Genomic DNA, 22069 nt, shown 5'->3' with positions numbered 1-22069 from the left:
TTGTGTGTGGTATGCTGATTATGTAGCTATACTTTATTAAATTAAAACAAAACAACAAAAACAAAAAAAAAGTCCTTAGGCGACATCGACTTTCACATTCCACACACCACCCTCCGCACAGAGCTCCGTCCAACGGTAAACTCTGAACCCTATTGGTTAACAGTGTTATCTGTTAATGTAAAAATGGGTATCAAAATTTCTCCCATTTTAAATGTATGAACAACTTTAATGTGTGTTACATTTTAAATGTGAATGAATCAGTAGTTCAAACACACTGACTACATTTTAAAAAAGGATTTGACCAGAGAGACATGAGCAAGTATTTTTAAAGGCTGTGTAAATATAAGGGGTCAAGTTATTCATTTCAGATGACTTCTCATGATACTACAACCTAGTGGCTATAGAACACATCTCCACTGCCCTTGGGAGTTTTGTGTTGTTTGTGTCTGGGTGGGTTTCCACCTGGTGCTTCAGTCCAAAATGGGCAGGACAAGCATAGCCCATCTTTAATAGAACTGGCAGATGTCTCTGCAAACAATACTGAAGCCCTGTGCTTGTTTGTTTATTGTATGAGGAAAATAATGATATATTTTAGGGTCAATATTATGATAAATACATTGTTGGACAGTAATGAAGTAAATGTAATTAGTTACTGCACTTAAGTATTTTTGTGTGTGTGTATCTGTACTTAACTGAGGGCGGCACGGTGGTGCAGCAGGTGGGTGTCGCAGTCACTCAGCTCCAGGGTCCTGGAAGTTGTGGGTTTCATTCCCGCTCCGGGTAACTGTTTGTGAGGAGTGTGGTGTGTTCAGTAGTTTGGTTCAGAGTGGGTTCGGAGCAGAATCATAAATTGGACTTAATATTGAGGAGGCAGTGACCTGTGTGTGTTTGGAGGGGAAACACCTTGGGTATATGTGACAGTTGATATATCATCATTCACTGTAGTTAATCTTTGGTTGTTTCTGTTGTGTTCATCAGTGTCAGACTGATTAATGACAATCTGTTAAAAGACAGGTGAATGCATTGATTAAACATGAGTCTTGTTTAGGGCTGGGCGGTATAACGATAATACCCTATACCGTATTTATGACGTGTGTGGTGTGTCAAATTTGTGTTCTGTGTCTTTCAGAATGCAGCTAAAATGTTCATGTGGTGAATAAAAATGTAACTGCGGTGAAAGAGAGGGATCCCATGTGTTGCAGAGCTCAGCATGTTGTCCACACTAATGCAATGCCCTCTAAGTAAATGTTAATGAACACACAGGAAATGATGAGTTGTCAGATTAATCTGTGAAGCCAAAGGTTGGGACTGATGATGATGATGATGATGATGATGATGGTGGTGGTTGGGGGCTTTGAGTAGGAGTGGAAGCTGCTTTGAATTTTAATGCCACCTTGGTCTGACATAAGCCAACTTTGAAGTCCGGTAGATGATAAATGTCTGATGCAAAAGAGTCAAGGTTGAATTCATTATAAAAAACAAACTCCAGGCTCACAGTTGTAGAAACTGTACCATGTAAGTCTAGGAGGAGGGTATGAAACTATCCCCTTACAACCTTTACCCACCCTTACCTTGAGTTTAGGAAAGTGCTGTAAAAGTGAAATATACTATGCAACTGCATGGGGAGCCCAAAGGCAAAAATACCTAATTTTACCTAATCACCTTTCACACATGTGCTATAACCCAGAAACTGTGTTGGGGAGAACACACCGCAGACACAGGGAGAACACACCACACTCTTCACAGACAGTCACCCGGAGGAAACCCACACAGACACAGAGAGAACACACCACACTCCTCACAGACAGTCACCCGGAGGAAACCCACGCAGACACAGAGAGAACACACCACACTCCTTGCAGACAGTCACCCGGAGGAAACCCACGCAGACACCGAGAGAACACACCAGACTCCTCACAGACAGTCACCCAGAGGAAACCCACGCAGACACCGAGAGAACACACCAGACTCCTCACAGGCAGTCACCCGGAGGAAACCCACGCAGACACAGAGAGAACACACCACACTCCTCACAGACAGTCACCTGGAGGAAACCCACGCAGACACAGAGAGAACACACCACACTCCTCACAGACAGTCACCCGGAGGAAACCCACGCAGACACAGGGAGAACACACCACACTCCTCACAGACAGTCACCTGGAGGAAACCCACGCAGACACAGAGAGAACACACCACACTCCTCACAGACAGTCACCCAGAGGAAACCCACGCAGACACCGAGAGAACACACCAGACTCTTCACAGGCAGTCACCCGGAGGAAACCCACGCAGACACAGAGAGAACACACCACACTCCTCACAGTCACCCGGAGGAAACCCACGCAGACACAGGGAGAACACACCACACTCCTCACAGCATTCTTATATCAGTACTGTAATTATATGACTACACCAGAGCATAATGACAGACCTAATATTTGATACTGTTCATTTCTGTACATAGTTTGAGCCTCTTGCCTGTTTTTTCTTGCCACTGTTGACTTTGGTTGCTCACCTGGGGCTTTCTGATTTGCAGTTGTTGTTATTTAATTCTAGTTACTAATTCTGAAAAGCTGCCTTGTCGTCTTTGTAAACATCAACTGTAAAAAGTGTTATACATAAATTAACTGATTTATATTTGTAGCATTTATTTTGTGATTCTGTTTAATTCTGACATATTTACTCTCTGGCAAGAAAAGAACCGTGTTTTAGATCTCTTTAGATTAGATAACTTCATGCCTTTACTGGTTAAATATCAAGTCGTGATAGGTTTATGTCAGCATGTGCATGTCTTTGCCATCAGTTGGCATGTATAAAGGCTGGATTCTTATTGGGGGAGCAGTGGGCATGCAGACCAATTAACATTTGAGTCACTTCTAGTCATTAGCAGCTCTGTGTAACAAGGACCTCACGCAGGGAGTAAGACATGCAAACATACTTTGCACTTAATTACAAGTGACGCATTTCTGCCCTTAACAGAGCTCCACGTCAATGCACTCCTTTCCTTAGCAGCCATTAGCACCGCTAAATACAGGCTCCATGACTGAGCTTTGAAATACTGTTGTCTCTCAGTGTCTCTGAAGGACCACGGAAAGATGGCTAATAAAAAAAATGATGTATTTTGCACTGTGCGAAAGTCTGAGACCAACCTTCATTCAGACATTTCTGAAGAGCTCTGATATAATACACTCTACCTCCACAAGGAAAGAGGGAAACAGGAAAGTTAGCAATAAATAAAATGAGTAAAGTGAGATTGATTTTAAAACTGGAGCTCAAAAACATATATAAATATGACAAACAGAAATGGGGAACTCCTAACCAAGACGGTCAAGTCTTTGTTTATCCTCTCAAAGCTATTCTAAGATGGAAACATTGCCACCAAATTCTACAACTGAACTTTACATGAATCTGAAATACGTATTTATATCTATATATAAGTATACTTTCATATAGCCATTAGAATAGAGTCTAAAATGCAAATTTTACACTTTTTCACTGACCTTATCAAAGTTTATCCCTACTGAGATCCCTACACACACACACCCTGGCTTTCATCTCGTCATCAAAACATCTACCCAGCTTATGCCCATGCAGATGAACACTCATAAACACTCACAAATACCCCTCCCCTCCACATTCACAACCACCATAGCATCCATCCCATTTCACCCTGCCCTTTTTCCACCAATTAGACCCTTCCATATAGACCCCCAACCCCCCCTTAATTCACACTGATATATAACCTATCCCCTGCCTCCAGGCACCGTGATCAGCTCTGTGTATGACACACGGCAGGATGTGTTTTCAGGTGCAGGTGACAATGGTGGCTCTCTCGGTTGTTTTTTTGGTCAGTGAAGTCAATGCAGCTCCCAGAGGAGAGACACTGGTCCAGCTGCTGCAGAATGAGGCTGACCCCAAAGGGAATGAGGTGAGATTATCATTCACTACATACTTTTTATTTGAAGAATGTTTAAGTGGAATATAAAGGAGGAATGTGTTTTAACTTTAAAAAGTGAGTAACCAGGCTGCTCTAAAAATGTGCTGATTATTTGATATTAAGCCGACAGTGTAAGCATCTGTCAAACTATTTAGACGTTGATTTAACGAACATTTGTAGTTCTGCAGTTTCTAAAGTTAAAGTCATTGAGATTTAATGTTTATAATTTACTGTCATTTCAGAAATTAAATTTAGTTTGAATCTAAAATATACAGTTAATTGTTCAACTTTATCTTAACATTGGTAAAAAATTACATTTCAAATTTGCACATTTCTCTGGTGATTTACAGAAATTGAGAGAAACTCATTATTCAGTGCCTGTGAATCATCAGTTTATTTAATACATTAATTAGATATTTTAAACGTAATTATGCTAATTTTTCTATTTATTCTTAGTCTTTCCAATAATTTTTAAAGTAGAACATTAGGAGTAAACTCTGTTTGAAATGTAGTCTCCATTTCATTAGGTTTATATTTTGAAGTGTAACATTTGGAAGTCAGCATTATGCAGCTTTTCAAAGATTGGACATCTGTTCCTTCAGAAACTATTAATGAATTTCTTTAATTGACTGTAGATGATTTTATGGCATTATTTCACAGAACATTCTGTAGCGTTGTTTTTAGGCGTGTAACCTGTCATCAGTGTTGAACCAATACATTTCCAAAGCTGTAATTGTTCAGTGAAAGGAAAAACATTCTTAGTTTGTGTAAAAATATTTTATTCCAAACACTTTTTGGGTCATTTCTTTTCTTCCAGTCACTGTGATTAAACACAACATCAGTGGCAGGTTGTTTTCAGTTTAGGTCAAAAACTAAAAGTATGAAGAGGGAGGTACACATTTAAATATCATCCAACTGTTGTTGTTGTTGTTGTTTAGGAGCTTTCCCGCGTCTTGGTGCTAAAGCTGCTGAAGGATCTGGACCTTGCCAGCGTTGATAACGAAGCGCTGTCAGACACCGATGTACGGAGTGACGTGGTGCGCCAGCTGCCCTTCCCTCAGAGAGAGCGCAAAACCGGCTGCCGCAACTTCTTCTGGAAAACGTTCACCTCCTGCTAGCCACAGCGCTGTGTCTTTGTTTACGAGCATGACTTTGAGAGGAATTTAGTTTGAATGCTGTCGTACCTTTCGGCTGATCCACTTTTGTTAGACGTTTAAAAACACATTACATTGTTTCCCTAAAGAGCCTAATGCTTTAAAACCATTTTAATTTCCCGATACATCAACAGGTTAGTGACTGTGGTTGTGTCAGAGAATGGTAACGTTTCAAATGGACCTTAAAAATATATAAAATACTGTAATATTTCCAGTGCATAGTTGAATTCCAAAATTCTGATTTCTGAATGATCCCAAAGAGAGAGAACATCAAATATCTGGAAGCTTTTTTTTGCTGTTTTATTTGTTACATTTGCCTCAAGATAAAGGCTTTTGTGCTTGACCATTAAAAGCTATAAAAAAACAAAATCATCAATCAAATATTCGCTGTATGGATGGGTTTGTGGATTAAAGGTTCTCCTAAAAGGACCGGAAAAGCAAAGCTTTCTACTTGACACAGGGAAAAGTATGTGGACCGACAAGGCAAATCATTTATGAAGGGAATAACTCAATCACATCACACCTCAGGGTGTTTATAGGTGCTTAATAACACAAAGAATTAATGCATGAACACGGTGCAACAGAGAAAACCAAGCTGAAGTGACACAATCTAAAACAAGCCCCATTTTCAATAAATAAGTCAATGCAAGTCACTGCGAGTTTCCGAATGAATAACTGAACTCTTAACATTCTTCACTCTGCAAATGTTTTCACATCAAAAGAATTTGAAGTGCTACTTTATAAATTAATAAACCTAGTACATCACCTGTGGCACGTGTTCAATTCATTATGAGGTTCATATGAAACAGTTACAAAATATGAAATCAATTATTAATTACACCGTGAACCAACTGTTAAACTATGAAACGTGTAGCCCAATCAGGAAACATGTGGATGAGTGAAACACACTCTTTATGGCAAAACTATGAACAAAACAATACATACAAGGATGGCACAAAGACAATAACGCCACGAAACATGGCCTCAGCGATAAACAAAGTAACATTACAGTATAACCACCATGTCCATGTCCCTCATGAAAATTTCCATTCATTCACCTTCTAAACGTAACGCTTTGCCAGTTGTGTATAAACGTAAGCAAAAGCCCAGATGTCTCTACTCAAATAATATGTTGATTTTGACATCCCCTAGAAAAGTTATAGTGCACAAATTCTGTATTATATTTAGCCGCCGTTATCCCTCTGCCCAGACAACTGCACAATGTCCGCCTGATGTTTAAGGAAAACAACTAAAAATACTAGTCCTGCTTCAAATCAATCAACATTTAAAATGTGTCCTCACTACTTCACTCTACATTTTTTCTAAACTCATTTACACCTAATTTTCCTCACAGAAGTTACTACTCCTTATTCAATCATCCTGCACGTTCTAACAGAATAACACCACGTTAGTCATCAGCTCACTACGCTTCACATATGAATCATATACAACACTCCGTAGAGTTCCTTCATTTACCTGTAGTGGAACAGGGTGTGGATCGGAGAACGTAGCTCTGATTCAACATACCGTCCCCAAACCTAGAGCAAATTCATCTCTGACATCAGCTACCATTATATTGCTCGCCATCGGGACTTATCTTATGTATTAATCACACTCCAAAGTAACCTTAGTGTTCACTGATATGTTCGATTATTCCTGCTGAAGCTAGAAGGAAAGATCTGAGGTTAGTGTTAAATAGTAACAGACTCCATACAAAGCACTGAGGCTAAATGACCACTGTACTTCACTAAACAGAGGTCTGGGCGAAAGCATCTTAAATGTACACCATATTTCTAAATCTTATAAAACAAAGCAGACAACACATTCTCTCGTTATGAAATTTGTAAAAGAATATCACAATATTTCCCTATGTTTTGTGAGTTGCACTAATATTTATCATTTTGATTTCCAGTCATTTTTAGACTTAAAGCACCTTTTGAACCTGGTTTGTGAATCATTTATACGTTCTTATTTAGCAGGACGGAGATTCAACACAAGGGGCGCTATTCGGACTCAGGATTTGTGTTTCACACAGAGGGCAGTGTCCTGTTGACGCTAATATCTAAACGTGTCTAAATCCACCTCGGTTAGCGCTGAAGATAAGTGAGTAAAGTTCAGGTCAGTGATCGCAGGAGCCCAGCGTAAGCTTAGAAAAATCTGTCCGATGTAAACATGTCTAAGGTTAATCATTAGTTTAAACAAATATCTGAATATACAAACATGATTTTAAAGTCTTCATCCTTTATCTCAAGATATCTGACCTTATCTGGAGTAGGATAAGTATCTTACTTCACTGGCAGACAATCGCCTTGATTCAAGAACGATTAGAGCTCAATGGAAATAAAGTTGTGTCAGTGCAGTGATTTCATTACAGGCAAAAAACCTACGACAAAATCATGATGAAACGTATGATGTCTGTTTTTATGGCCACATTACGTTCTGCAGTGTGACTTCTAAAGCGTAAGACATAGCTCCACACCGCACTGACACAGATATGAAGAGTAACGTCATTAAGAGTCCATTTCAAACCCTTCCTGTCACAGTTTGAGTGATGTCTGATTATTCAATACAATCTTTAAACAGAGAGAGGTTTGTAGCAGACTCTCAGTGGCATCGACTCTTTATTATAAAGTCCGAAAGTACCCTGATCAAGTCCTAACCCTGTTCAGAGAAGTGAGCAACACGCATGAATAAACAAACTCACGTTCTCATACCTGGAGATATACAAAATTATACTCAATATACGTTTTTATTGATAGGGTCCATGTCATGGACCTGAACTTCATTTTTATTAATGACTAACTATTAACCCTGAGTATGTGGAAAACGAGAATTATTTTAATCACCTAGTTTTGGCTACTCTAAAGGGGAGGGGCGTGAATATGAGTTTGACAGCTGTGGATTGTCTCTATGAACGTTACTCACAGACGTAACAGCAAAAACCAGAAGGTAAGATAGAAAGAAAAGAAGTGGAAAAATGATGCAACGGGTTGTTAGCAGTCAGTTGAGATTTTGGCAGAAAGGTCTTGGATTCGACGAGCACTGCAGCTCTTGCACAGTATGTGGCCGTCCAGAGGGTAGCAGCCTCTGCCCTCGCCTTCAGATGACAGAAGCAATCCACACTCCTGCAAAATAGGGACAGGCACACAGCTCTGATCAGACGGCACCAACAGACTTTAGAAACACGATGCAGAAACTAACCAGAAAATAGCTTTTATATTTCTACAAATGTAGCCTCGTAATGCTCACAAATCCCACTGTGCAGTTTGCTGCTTAGGGTTGGATATGAGAACTTCCTGTACATTCCTTACATTTTGCTGTTTGAACTTTTGCAACACACTGCAAGATTTCTTCCTTATTTTTTGCTCAATTACTTTGAATGTTTTTTACATGATGTTAAAGCAATACATTGTACCTTACCTCACACACGTAGCAATTGACATGGAAACTGCGGTCCAGAGCCACAATCCTCACTGTCTCCTCCTGGCCTGGCTCGGGCATTATGGGCTGGCTACACACAGAGCAGCGTGGAGCAAATTTCCTGCACACAATGTAAATGATTGGGCTTCTACTTCAGCCACTTTTATTGAGTTTGGGAGGTTCACTGTTCAACGTCAACTACTGTTAAAATCCAGATATGAATCTCTACCATTCTGAGCCCATATCTCTACAGACCTACATCAACAAGACGCCCTATCAACAGGACGCCCCAATCTAAAATATATTAAAAAACACTGCGTCCACCTGACAGACAAAACACACACACACACACACACTGTCAAACATTGTGACTTCAGAGCCAAAACCATGAGAAATGTATGTTTCTTCCCCCTTCCCCACTGGGTTTTAATGTTCCAAACCCACGCATGTTCATGTCATCACGTCACAGTGAAACTCAGGATTGTACTTTATTAGTGTCGGCACATTTTGTGGACATTGACTCTTGACACCCTCATATGCCTTAGATTTATTGATTATATATATATATATATATATATATATATATATATATATGTCAGAGTAAACCTGAGTGATCTCTCTGCCGCTGTGTGTGTGGATCCGAGTGTTCACATTCAGTGCTCAGGCATGCTTAGCACACACACTTCAGCATACCACGCTCAGGCACGGTTTGGAGCCCTCACTCTGGGTATGGGACAAATTGCCTAGTGTAAGTGCAGCCTAAATCTCTCAAAAAGAAATTTAAGATGCTGAGATAAGAATAGAATATTTTTGACTTGTCTCTAAGTATTCTGACATTATTCTCTGAGGTTTCTGACTTGTTTACATTCCAAATATGGGCCTCTCTCTTTAACAACAACAACAAAAATGTAATTTCGTTTCAGATTTTTATTTAAACAGAACATTTTACACACCACACAAAACAAAACTGTTTTAAATAGTTTGATTTTTTTTACCAGTTGTGTATGGAGTCAAAAAAGGGTCAAAAAGATTGAGTTTGTAAAACAATACTCACAAATGTAACGGACGTTATAACTGCGTTTGAGCAACTACAGACCAAATGTATTGGAATGCACAAATTTAAAACAACTACAACAATAATAATAACTTAAAATCACAAATGTGTAAAACTGATTTGCATTTGTAAATGAAATGTGGTGAATGTGTGATCAGTACCTTCTCAAACGGCTTAAAATGTACAAGAACAGACCTTTTTAAGGTTCCAAATGTGACCGTGGGAATCCACACATTCTCCTTCTCTGCTGCATGTGTGAATCTCTTTTTGCAGTCGCGGATTTAAGACCCTGTTTTGACGGCCAATCGATGGACCAATAGGAAAGCTTTAGCTGGACCAATCAGATCGCGAGGTTTGTTTAACCAATCGGAATCATTGATTTGTTTCTGTCGTCCATAGTGCTTTTTCCACCACGGTTCCGGTCCTGATTCTTGGAACCTTGGTTCTTTCCAGTTACAAATTTAGTTTTACGTGTCTGTAGTCGCTCAAACGCAGTTACAAAAGTCTGTCACGTTTGTGAGTATTGTTTTACAAAAATCTTTTTGACCCTTTTTTGACTCCATAGTTGCATCAGAGCAAATTTATTTTAGTCATAACGTGTGGTAATTCTATATCTGGCAACATTCTTCATACATCTTAATACTGCACAGGTGACTGTTTAAATTTAGAATATTTATAATGACAACTTGTAAAGGTTTACTGTCTGTACTAATGAATGTATGTTTATAATATTTTGGGTGCAGAGACACCATGGCCATTCACCTTCATGTTCAGGCTTTCACTGAGTGTAGTTTTATCCGTGAACAGTTTCTTACTGTGTGGTGCGTTGTATTAGGAACCGTGTAACTTTTGATTTGTTTCTGATTCAGTGAGAGGTTTGTTTCTAATTCTAAACAAACCTGTTTCCTTCAACGAGCACCTTCACACAAGTGAGGAATTTGCTACAGCCATCTTAGAATGCATGGTCCAAGACCAATGAGAGTGCATTCAGCAGTGGACCACTTTTAGTAACGGTCCTGACCACTGCACACCAGGACCCGACAAGATCTAGTGTTTTGGAGATGTGTTAAATTAAAGTCTTCAAGATCTGACAATTAATTTGCACCAGCACCAAATCACAAATGATCACTACTGCAGTTACCTGTGGAAGTCTTCAATGCAGTGGATCTGGGAGGTGGCATCCACTGTGAAGGGAACTCCATCAAGACAGCAGCCACACACCACGCAGGTGAAGCAGCGTGGATGATAGGCTTTCCCCATTGCGCGCAAGATACGGTCCAGGATTGGGTTTGAACACTTCGAACAGCGTTCTAGCGTGCTCTGTAGCCAGAAAAAACAGAAGGCACAGATTTAAAAAAATGCCCATAAGGTTTCCATGTGTGTGTTGATTTGACACTTGTGCATGTAGCTGGTTAATGGACTAAACACACAAAACTAAAACAGCAGCGACGAAAATCATCCAGGGGTTTAAAAAGAAATTAAATCATAAAGAAAGGGCAATTAAATTAATCTTGAGTTGTGGGAAATGACAGCAACCAAAAAGAGAGATTAGGAAAAGCTGTAACAGAAGGATGCGTGAGTAAAAAACTAATTTTCCATCACAAACAGACACTTATGGTGCCATAGAATGAACTTTATTTTTTTACCTTTGCATGAATAAGTAACTGAATGAGAAGAATGTGGAACTAACAATAAATCAAACACTCACCTCCTTTTTCACAAGGAAATATATTTTTATTATTTCACCTCACCATGAGCCTAACAGCCAGTGTTCAACTCCACTTACAAGAAAATGGCTCACATTTTATACATTAGTGGGTGCTCCCAAGACATCACCTGTTATAACACCACATCCTAATCAATTTACAAGGGTCATATAAGATAGAGAAGGAAAGTTTAATTGACTCATAACCGGCCATGTCCCCCACTGAGGGACAGTAATGTTCTCACAATTAGCGATTTTTATGGATAATTAACTCGCTGTAACAAGTTAAACTGAATAGAGCTCATTTAATCATTAGTAAAATAAATGTGGATGAAAAAACCAACAGAATAAAGAGATTGTAAAAGTCGAAGAGAACAAGAGTAAAAGACAGTAAATGCAGAAAAGAAGAGGAAAAGCAAATAGAATGAGTGAATAAATAAAAGTAAGTAAAAAATCTAACTCACAATGTAACAGCTCTCACAGTAACTCTTTTTGTCCAGTGCATAGAAAGGTTGGCCTCTGAGTCGGGCATGACAGGTGATGCATGTAAAACATTCCACATGGAAAACCTGCTCCATAGCAATACAGCCACTGCCATCACCCACCACATTATCACCACACCTCGCACAGCGGCCTGAGAGAGAGAGAGAAAGGGGGGGGGGGGGGGAGAGAGAGAGAGAGAGAGAGAGAGGGTGAGACAGAGCGAGTGAGAGAGACAGACAGACAGAGAAAGAGAGAGAGGGAGGGAGAGCGAGAGAGTGAGAGAAAGAGAGAGAGAGAGGGAGGCAGAGTGAGAAAGCGAAAGAGGGAGGTAGAGCAAGAGAGAGAAAGAAAAAAGAGCAAGAGAAAGAGAGAAAGAGAGAGGGAGGGAGAGCAAGAGAGAAAAAGGGAAAGAGAGCGAGAGAGAGAGAGAGAGGCAGTGAGAAAGCGAAAGAGAGAGGGAGGGAGAGCGAGAGAGTGAAAGAGAAAGAGAGCGAGAGAGAGAGAGGGAGGGAGAGCAAGAGAGAAAAAGGGAGAGCGCGAGAGAGAGAAAGAGAGCGAGAGAGAAAGAGAGCGAGAGAGAGAGTGAGAGCAAGCGAGAAAGAGAGAGAGATAGACAGAGAGAGAGAGAAAAGGGGGTCTGTCATCCAACTGATGTGATTCACATTTTCATTTTATGACTAATGTAACACTTCATGTGATTTAGGGTGTGAAAAACACTATACCAAAGTATTCTTCTGTGGGTGGATGATTCATGTCATACACCAACTTCTTGGTGAGACGATCCAACTCCTCCTCTGGCCTCGGCACTGGCCCCTGGTGGTACAACAAGGCACAATCTGCACTGACCTTATTCCGAACACTTGATTGCGGGCAGGCATTCAGTTAATTTCCTGGAGTTATGGGGCTGGTCTCAGATCGTATTCCTCCTTGTTCATAAGTGTAATAGTCACAAAAACTAACTAACTCCTACATCTAAGTGAATATGAACCAAGATCCTCACCCTCCACTCTGACACTCCAGTCCTGATGGTTACATTTATATTTCCATTAAATGACAATAAATAAAATCAAAACAAAAATAAATAAATCAATATTTATCAAAAATGTTTTCTCAAATTTGCTTATAGTACCATACCTAATCACTTTTATTAACAGGAAAATGTACCTTGCTGGGCTGGTATGCTGACCCCTGTTCTTGTCCTTTTTTCCCAGAGAGTCCTGGCACCCTGCTTGGCGCTTGAACCTGACATGACCCCCCCTTATATGCTGCAGGGTCACCTTGTGGCTCTTGGACCGGAGGGGGCGGTGGCGGGTACCAGCTTTGCCCGTCTCCTGTTCTTTCAGCATAAAGCGGACGGTCCTGCGGAGACGGACGAGGTGCTTGTTGGCGGGGAGGCGGCGGAGTGTAGGCCTGTTCTGCCTGCCGTCCGGTCTGAGAGTAGGTCACTGGCTGGGCAGTTTTGACCTGCACGCTGAAGCGTGGTCCAGTAGGGGTGGATGCGGTGGTATATGAAGCAGGCACCGGTTGGGGGTACGGTTTATGGGTGGAAGAAGAGGTGGACTGATAGGAATAGTCAGGCTGTGGAGTGGAGCTGTAAAGAGGAGGGGGATGGTACTGACTCTGAGGATTAGGAGGGTAGCCCATGGAGGGTCTGGCTTGGGACGATGGCCCCATCTGACTGGAGGGTTGGTAGCGGTCACTGGTGAGGTGTTTGGTATAAGGCACATTGTCATACAGCTGTGGACAAGAAATTGAACAAATTTGACACCTGCAGGAGCATTACTTTCGGAGAGATTGTATAATTAATAAAGTATCATTAACACATTTAGTGAAATACAGCAGTAAACTTTGCACTTAAAGAAAGAACGGAAATGTAAAATGATGAACCATTCTACCTGTGTGCTTGAATTTTGAGGGTGGCTGTCCAAGTCAGCCAGCATGCAGGTGAGAGAGTCTATCTCCTCATCAATATTAGAAATGTGCTTGTCTGAGCCTCGAGTCTACGAATAAGACATGACAAACACACACATGAATATACAGCTGACTTATTTTGTGTTTCAGGCAGCAAACACATCTAGCAAAATATAATTCAGTAAAATAATAAAAACAGACATGCCAAAAGTCATTGGAGAGCAGTAAATGAATTAGAAAGTGCACTATGTCAGGGGACGGCTTGGGAAAACCACCATCTGTAAAAGTGTATTGTCTTGTTAGTAGTAAAAGCACAAGCCAGCGTGCCCATGGCATTACGACGTAAATTATCAAATTTCAAACAAAGCAGATAGACGGGGATATTCCATTTCCAAATTGAGTTGCCATTTACCGCTTCTCAATCCACGTCGTCACATGTACCTGCACTACATCATAGAAGACATAACCATCCACTGTGGCCCCCTACTGTGATAATTCACGTCACCTTGCCATGAGTCCACGAGGCAGTGTGCAAGCTCACACAAACTTAAACAGATGTGGGCATTCCCAAGACTTCGCCTCAATTTACATACTGCTGTTCAATGACTTTTGGCATGTCAGTGTGTTACGGTTGTGCAGGATAGAGACGGGAGGTTTAATTGACTTACATGGTGATCATAAGTGGCCATGTGTGGGCTCCAGGAGAGGTGGTTATCTTTGGGCATATCCACTGGGGGATAGTAATGTTCTCCTGATTTGAGGTGGTAGGAGGATGGTCCCGAATGGTCATCCTGATGCTGGTGATGCATGTTTACACCTACATGATCACACATACATGAAAAAGCATGGAAGAAAAAAAGCAGAATGTATGTAGAATATTGGAATCAATTATGTATTAGTCATTACATTTGCAGGCTAGGGTTGGGCGGTGTAACGATAATACCGTATACCACGTTATTAATAAATGTGGACGGTATTTATGGCCCCACAGTCCAAAAACACACGTTGGTAGGTGGATTGGAGACTCCAAAGTGTCCGTAGGCGTGAGTGTGTGAGTGTGTGTTGCCCTGTGAAGGACTGGCGTCCCCTCCAGGGTGTATTCCCACCTTGCGCCCAATGATTCCAGGTAGGCTCTGGACCCACTGTGTCCCTGAACTGGATAAGCGCATACAGATAATTAATGGATGGTATTTATGGCATGTGCGTGGTGTGTCAAATTTCTGTTCTGTGTCTTTCAGAATGCAGCTAAAATGTTCATGTGCATTTAAGAGAGCCACAGAGAGGGGGCGCTGTGAGAGCTCAATGACTGCCGATATCACAGTTTGAAAACGTGAAGAAAAACAGAAGCTCAGCAGCCCACTGCAGTTGTAAGTTTAGAGATGAGTTTGGATTAAAAGAGAGGAAGAAAGCTGTAAACAGAAAATATTCAATCCTTCACTTAACTTTGTGCTCACAGGGATATGGCTTTATGCTCTAAATATGTGTGTTTTGAGCCTCAGTTCACTGAAAAATCTGCGGTGGTGTGCTAAACCACAAGTGCCTGTTAGCGCCAGCTGTGCTTCTAAACAGTGTACACCGTCTTATTTCGCTTGTTTTTTAACTTTTCTATTCCTAAAACAACCGTCGCTGGAGTTTGCTCTGTCAGAAATGGGTTTTTAAATCGCCAACACGTGTCAGTTGACTTCATGCTGACAGATATAAGGCTCCGTATACTACGTGACAATATTTTGAGACGATATGACGGTGCGAAAAATGTGGATACCACCCATCCCTAGTTCTGCACAGTAGTTTTTTTTTAGCTGTGCTTGTAATTTGTTGGGTTTTACAATGTGCCAACAGTACAATTACACGTGATCAGTTTGGACTTTATCTAACACAACGTAATACAAATCCTATGCTTTATTGCACAATCAAAGAGCTACAACAGATACAGATATCAAACATTTTTTCCAGTGGTGGGGGGGGCATTCTCACCTGAGGGTCCAGTGGCCAAATACCTTGGTGCATTATGTCCAGCTGCTACTCCATTTTGATCATAAACACCATATTTGGGCCTCTGGTCAGATGGACTCTTTTTGGGTGGTCTGTAGTAGGCAGGTCCAGCATGTGACATCTGTACTGCAGGTCGCTCTGGACTACCAAGAGTCCTTGGAGGCAGCCAGGTAGGGCCAGACATAACAGGCTTCTGTCGTCAGAGTAGAAGTTTTGCCTCAAGAGTTTTGTTAGCAACATGAAAACTAACTTCTGTCTGTAGCTTTTTAAACATCACATGTGTTTTGTAAATTAATCTTTACCTGAAGTATATGTACCACATGGTGATTTAAGAAAATTATTTGTAAACCCACTGAAACAATTATGGCGACTCTGGCCAATAGACTTCTCCTACAAATTCATTTTAAGCTTTCTTTTATTTCCAAATATTAAGAGAAACTCATTAATTATTGTTAAATATGATCAAGTCTACTACATTCCCAAATGTATTTTGGGATATGACAATGACTGAAGACTACTGTTCTAAAGCAACCTATCATCGGTTTTGAGGGTCTGCTAGCAACTTCTCTCACAACTTCAGGAATCAGGAAGCAATTTCACAGTCACATATTACAGCAGACATATTAAAGGATATTTGCACATTCATTTGGGAATATGAAGCACTTGCCAACCAACAAAATGTGAAACCGGCCAACCCAGGCAGATATTTAACTCAAAAAGCATTTTGATGAGGTACAGACACTTCAGAATTGTCCTTTTGTCCCCTCTGGTGAGCCTTGTCAATCAGTCACAGACCTGCTTTTATGTGAGAGTACAAAAATGAGCTTACAGAGACAGACAACATTAATGCAGATAAATATGTACATTGATTAAATGTTGCAACCGGCATGAAAGAGAACAGCTTCTACCTACTAGCTCCTTTCTACTGGGCTGTGGCTCATCTAAAGGACCATATTCTGAACTCAGTTTTTCTGAACTAGGCTGTTTTGACAATGGGGCAGAACTGTGCTGTGTTGTTTGGACCTTGTGGTATTTTAACCATGTGATGCATGTCAGACATTTCGTTAAGACCTCAGAGAACTGTATCAAACTGTGAAAAGGGGGTTATAATATGACACATTTAAGCCCTCTCCAACATCAACGAATCAGGAACCACACAGGTGCACCCACTCACACCGGCCAACACGACAGTCACTGAAGCCTTTTTACACTGTGTACATGAATGCAGAATGTTACCCAGGGAATCCAGAGGATGCTAAGCAGTGTGTTTCCAATGGCAACTTACAGTTGCTACAACAACAGGCTCTCAGTTAAAAAGCAGGAAAAGGGAACCATTCTAAACCATGAGGGGAATTCCAGGGGTCGTCGAGCAAACAGACTCCCACACACACACACAAATACAAAACATTCCCACAGGTGCAAAGTTCCTCCTTATTCCCCACTGGCACAATAGCTATTGTCTTTAAAATTTAGACACAGACATTTGTGTAAACTTCTACATGAGAATGTGATAGGAAATGTTGTGGAATTATCAGTTTTACTGACCCACCTGGACAAGCACAACAATGTTTACTCCACAATGGTTAGTCAAAGAGAAAACACTGGATGGTTCTTTGTCGACTACACAGTTGATTTGGGGGGAAACTGGGCTCAGGGTTCTGTACAACATTAATGAAGGTTGATGCTATATTTTCAGGTCAGATAATACGAAACAAACTGCATTAGTAATTTTAATAAACATTATTCCTGAGCTCAGTTACAATGCGCTAAAGGAATGCTTTTCAAACTCGACAAAATATTTGGGATGTTTTATGTTTGCCTCTTAAAGTTACATCAACAGAAATCACATTCCCAGATTCCCGTGCAGATGGCCCTTCATTCATTCATTTCAAGGATTCATTTCTCTTATCTCTCTCTGCATGGTGCCAAATCGGTGTCTCAAATCTACTGGTATGAACCGGGCATGGTGCAGTTTATTTTAAGGTCCGGTTCCTATCATTTCCACTGTGAGTAATTTGACCCTGGAAAGCAGCACTTAGTCAAACAACTCTAAAATAATTTTTTTTTTAAATGTAGGAAACTACGACAGAGTTTTAAGATTCCAAGATTAAATTTAGAATTCTGAGAAAAAAAATCTCGGAATAGTTCTGAGAAAAAAAAAAAATCTCGGAATAGTTCTGAGAAAAAAAATCTCGGAATAATTATGAGAAGAAAAAATCTTGGAATAATTCGGAGAAAAAAAAACTCAGAAGAGTTCGGAGAAAAAAACCTCGGATAGATCCAGAGCGAGTGAAACTCCGGCGCCCACGAGGCTTCATCACTTTATGGCTCGGACCCATACGATAAACTAAAACCTTATGCATCACAGTCAGGGGCTGCACTGACGGGGTCGCCATGTCGTGTGAATGCCTTTAATAAATAAACCGAGGAGGATGGGTTCCCCGTATGAGCCTTGGTTCCTTCCAAGGTTTCTTCCTCATGCGCTGAGGGAGGATTTCCTTGCCACTGTTGCCCCTGGCTCGCTCATAGGAGGCTCGGACCCGGATCTCTGTAAAGCTGCTTTGTGACGACATTTTGTTGTGAAAAGCGCTGTATAAATACAATTTTGATTTGAGTTTGATTTGAATTCTGTTCACTTCACAACTCACTCATGGCCCACAGACTGTGAGTCTGTCTGTCTACATTTTATAATCAATAACAACCCAAATATAGTATTTCTCTAAATATTTTGACTATATTCTCGAAATTATACAGACGTTATTTTTTATTCCGAGATTTTTTCCTCAGAATTATTTCGAGATTTTTCCTCAGAATTATTTTGAGATTTTTTCCTCAGAATTATTCCGAGATTTTTTCCTCAGAATTATTCCGAGATTTTTTCCCCAGAATTAATCCGAGATTTTTTCCTCAGAATTATTTCGAGATTTTTTCCTCAGAATTATTCCGAGAATATTCTCAGAATTCTGACTTTATTCTCGGAATCTCTTTTAATTATTTATTTTAACGCCGTGGCCCTAAAACTCCGTCGTAGAAAAACAACGGCCGAAATGCCCCGCCCCTTTAAATATAACCGAAAAACAGCTCAGAGCAGGTAACCGTTTTCTCACTCGAGTTACACCGCGGGCGAATCACAACTGGAGTCTCCAAAAGTTTGGGAGGAGGGGTTTGACGGTTGGTAGGCCGTTTCTGTGGTGGTACTTCACCTGAACCCGTTTGGTCGCATTACTCAAACCCAATAAGCTTTGGGCCGAACGTAAATCCCTCCACAACGCGTGTGGTGTTTGTTAAAAGTTTCTAACAATGCATTCCCCCCCGAAAACACCACACAGAACTCCGAACCATCCCTGACCACAGCCACACTTCTGTCGTCTGTGAGAACGTAACGTTAACACGCCATTAACGAACATTTTCAGCCAAAGAAAAAGCGGACTCTTAAACCTCAGCACCAAAGAATACAACATTTATCGATTTCTGTAATTCTACCTCATTAAAAACCCGACTAATCCGCCCGGACCGAGCTCTGCTTCCCCTTATTCGGATTCGTTCCACCTTAAATGGTGCTACATAAATGTTAACGTTAGATGCTTCCCCATTTAAGGTGGAACGGACATTTTAATAAGACACAGACGAACAAGAAGCCAACTCCTATCCCTCAATTCATCTGCGGAACTGAACCCCTTCGAGCCTGGTCTCCTGGGCCGCGCTGCACCTCAGCGCCCCGACGGGACTGATTATGATATTGAAAACCACATCTGGTAAAGCTCACCGTGCAGCTGACACATTGTGTGTTTTGAGGCTACAAACCAGAGTTTAGGGCAGAGTACGGGCTTAAAACTGAAATTCATCACCGAAAAATTCTCATTTTGTCTTGTGCTGAATGATTAAAAACTACGGAGTAACATTTTTAGTCACGTTAAAGTTTCACTGATGGACGGTTAAACCCGTCCTCAAACACTAACATTACAGCTAGCACAGTCCTCAACTTGTCGCTATAAAAACCCGCTGAATTGTGCTACGTGACTTTAACGTGGCTCACGGCTACGCATATAAACTTTTAACACATTCCTGTAGTGAGCTGCTTTCTGTTCCAGTGTCGGATGTATTCCTGTAACCTACTTTTTTCGTGGATCCTGCGTGTGTGCCACAGGCCCCGGAGAAGCGGCGCTGGCTTTCCACCCGTTTTAAGTAATGCTCCGCCCCCTCAGCTAGGATTGGTTACTTGTTCCCAACACTGGCAGACTGCTGGTGAGAACGGACACCGGACCAATCACAGAGCAGGTAGAGTAACGCCACTAGCCAATTGGCACCCAAGAAGCGGATCTAGTCTAAAAACAGGGGGAAAAAATACTCTTCGAAACGTGTGACGTATAGGGCGTGTGTAGGGGGCTGTGCTGGTCAGTGTCCCATATTGGGATGACAGATGGTGCATAAACTTATCTACAGAAAAAAGGGAAAAAGAAAAAAAAAAGCCAATTCCTGTCGCCCAAGGCGACCTAATACCCCAAGCCCTACTTTGTACAGAGGAAGTCTGAGCTGTAAATACATAAAACAAGACAAGGGTTAGGAGTGATCCAAGACTAACCGCAAGACCCTGGATCCCAAAACTTAAAAAATAAGAAAGAAAGACTGTAAATTTACATTTAAAAAATAGATTCTTGTGTACTTATGTGCATTGTGAGAAATGCAGATTTGGTTTGTTGAAATAAAAATAATTGTGCTTTAATATGATTATTGTTCATGAGCTTTTCCTCTATTTTAAACCAAATCAAAATGTAAAGTAAAAGTTAACAGGAAAAATGTAAAGTAAAAGGAAACAGGAAAAATGTAAAATAAAAGGAAACACTTAGACCTCAGTCACAAACCATTAAAAAAATAAAAAATAAAAAAAGCCATGAACCAATAAGAAAATTAAACTCTTCTGAAAACAGACAACTTAAGTCTTTAATACTTGCAGTGTTTAATGTGCTGTGAAACACTCAGTACGTCCCAATGACAAAATAATTGTCTGCTTATCCATCTTATGTTTACATTTGCAGTGGATTTTCCCAAGTACACAATCTCCATTTAAATCTGAGCCCCCAAACAGCAGGAGGTTGTACACAAACCCCAGCGGTCAGTAATTAATCTTTTCCTCTCTTTGGCTACTTTGGGCTCAACAACATTGGGGCATTTCATTTTGAAAAATGAGTTCTGTCTCTTATAAAAATGTCTGAAAACATTTACTTCAGTCATATCCTGCACATAAATAAAATGATAAAGCACAGTATATTACTCTCTATAAAACTGTGCAGTTAATATGGGTTTTATTAGATTAGTTGGAATCATGAAGAAATACATTTGACGAGGTTGGACTCATATGAAGCGACCAGTTATAAATAAAACATCTTAAAATAGACACCACTTCCCAGATCATATTTCCTGCACTCCTTATGGACATGTAACACTATGTGGTCAAAATATACGGGTCTAGAAACACCACCCCTGAACAGAGATGCTTTGAAAAGATCACCCCAGGAACTGCTTCAGCTGACCTGAACTTAAAGGCTGTTTACGAACACCTGGTGTCAGTAAATGAGTAAAAAATAACAACGTTTTTCTGTTAGTCACACTTTGCTTCCTCTCTCTCTTTTTCTGCTCATGGTTAGAGTAATGGCAAATGGAGTTCTCCAAACATTGACTATCATCAAAAGAGATGTCTAACCAGTCTTATACTCTGGGGAATATTAGCTTTTCTAAGAAAAGGCTCCAGAAGTATTCATGGAAAAGGGTGGTTTGGGAAAAGTGTCAAGGATTATTCTTAGGAAATTTCAAGTATCAATGAACAGGTAATGCTGTATAAACTCATATATTTTGCTAACAAATATGTACAGGAGTGATTAATGTATTATTAAACATTCATTCATTCATTATCTGTAACCCTTATCCAGTTCAGGGTCGCGGTGGGTCCAGTGTCTACCTGGAATCATTGGGCGCAAGGAGGGAATACACCCTGGAGGGGGCGCCAGTCCTTCACGGGGCACATTCACTCACACACTCGGACACTTTTGAGTCACACAGGGAGAACACACCACACTCCTCACAGACAGTCACCCGGAGGAAACCCACACAGACACAGGGAGAACACACCACACTCCTCACAGACAGTCACCCGGAGGGAACCAACGCAGACACAGGGAGAACACACCACACTCCTCACAGACAGTCACCCGGAGGAAACCCACGCAGACACAAGGAGAACACACCACACTCCTCACAGACAGTCACCCGGAGGAAACCCACGCAGACACAGGGAGAACACACCACACTCCTCACAGACAGTCACCTGGAGGGAACCAACACAGACACAGGGAGAACACACCGCACTCCTCACAGACAGTCACCCGGAGGAAACCCACGCAGACACAGAGAGA

At 41.0% G+C, this 22069-nt stretch overlaps 2 protein-coding genes across 5 annotated transcripts; one reads left to right on the top strand and one right to left on the bottom strand.

The window, feature by feature from the left end:
- The first annotated feature begins 13 nt into the window (after nt 1-13).
- Nucleotides 14-5062, top strand: sst5 (somatostatin 5). 2 transcript variants are annotated; one of them, XM_066681134.1, is made up of 3 exons: nt 14-135; nt 3812-3931; nt 4879-5062. In XM_066681134.1, the coding sequence occupies exons 2-3, from the start codon at nt 3824-3826 to the stop codon at nt 5056-5058; spliced, it is 288 nt and encodes a 95-aa protein (XP_066537231.1). In that variant the 5' UTR covers nt 14-135; nt 3812-3823; the 3' UTR covers nt 5059-5062. The 2 variants fall into 2 exon arrangements, with proteins under 2 accessions (XP_066537231.1, XP_066537230.1); XM_066681133.1 differs by lacking the exon at nt 14-135 and having other exon boundaries at nt 3800-3931.
- Nucleotides 4720-19886, bottom strand: trip6 (thyroid hormone receptor interactor 6). 3 transcript variants are annotated; one of them, XM_066681131.1, is made up of 10 exons: nt 19776-19886; nt 15642-15852; nt 14336-14484; nt 13652-13756; nt 12921-13493; nt 12479-12569; nt 11738-11907; nt 10710-10888; nt 8515-8635; nt 4720-8219 (listed from the first exon to the last, which is right to left on the bottom strand). In XM_066681131.1, exons 2-10 carry the CDS (start codon nt 15841-15843, stop codon nt 8088-8090), a joined length of 1722 nt encoding a protein of 573 aa, XP_066537228.1. In that variant the 5' UTR covers nt 15844-15852; nt 19776-19886; the 3' UTR covers nt 4720-8087. The 3 variants fall into 3 exon arrangements, with proteins under 3 accessions (XP_066537228.1, XP_066537229.1, XP_066537227.1); XM_066681132.1 differs by lacking the exon at nt 19776-19886 and adding an exon at nt 19426-19443; XM_066681130.1 differs by lacking the exon at nt 19776-19886 and adding an exon at nt 17209-17343.
- Nucleotides 19887-22069: the final 2183 nt, after the last annotated feature.

The sequence above is a fragment of the Hoplias malabaricus genome, chromosome 9 (assembly GCF_029633855.1).
Source record: "Hoplias malabaricus isolate fHopMal1 chromosome 9, fHopMal1.hap1, whole genome shotgun sequence".
In the NCBI taxonomy this organism is placed as follows: Eukaryota; Metazoa; Chordata; class Actinopteri; order Characiformes; family Erythrinidae; genus Hoplias; species Hoplias malabaricus.
This window is presented reverse-complemented; position numbering and strand designations above follow the sequence as displayed.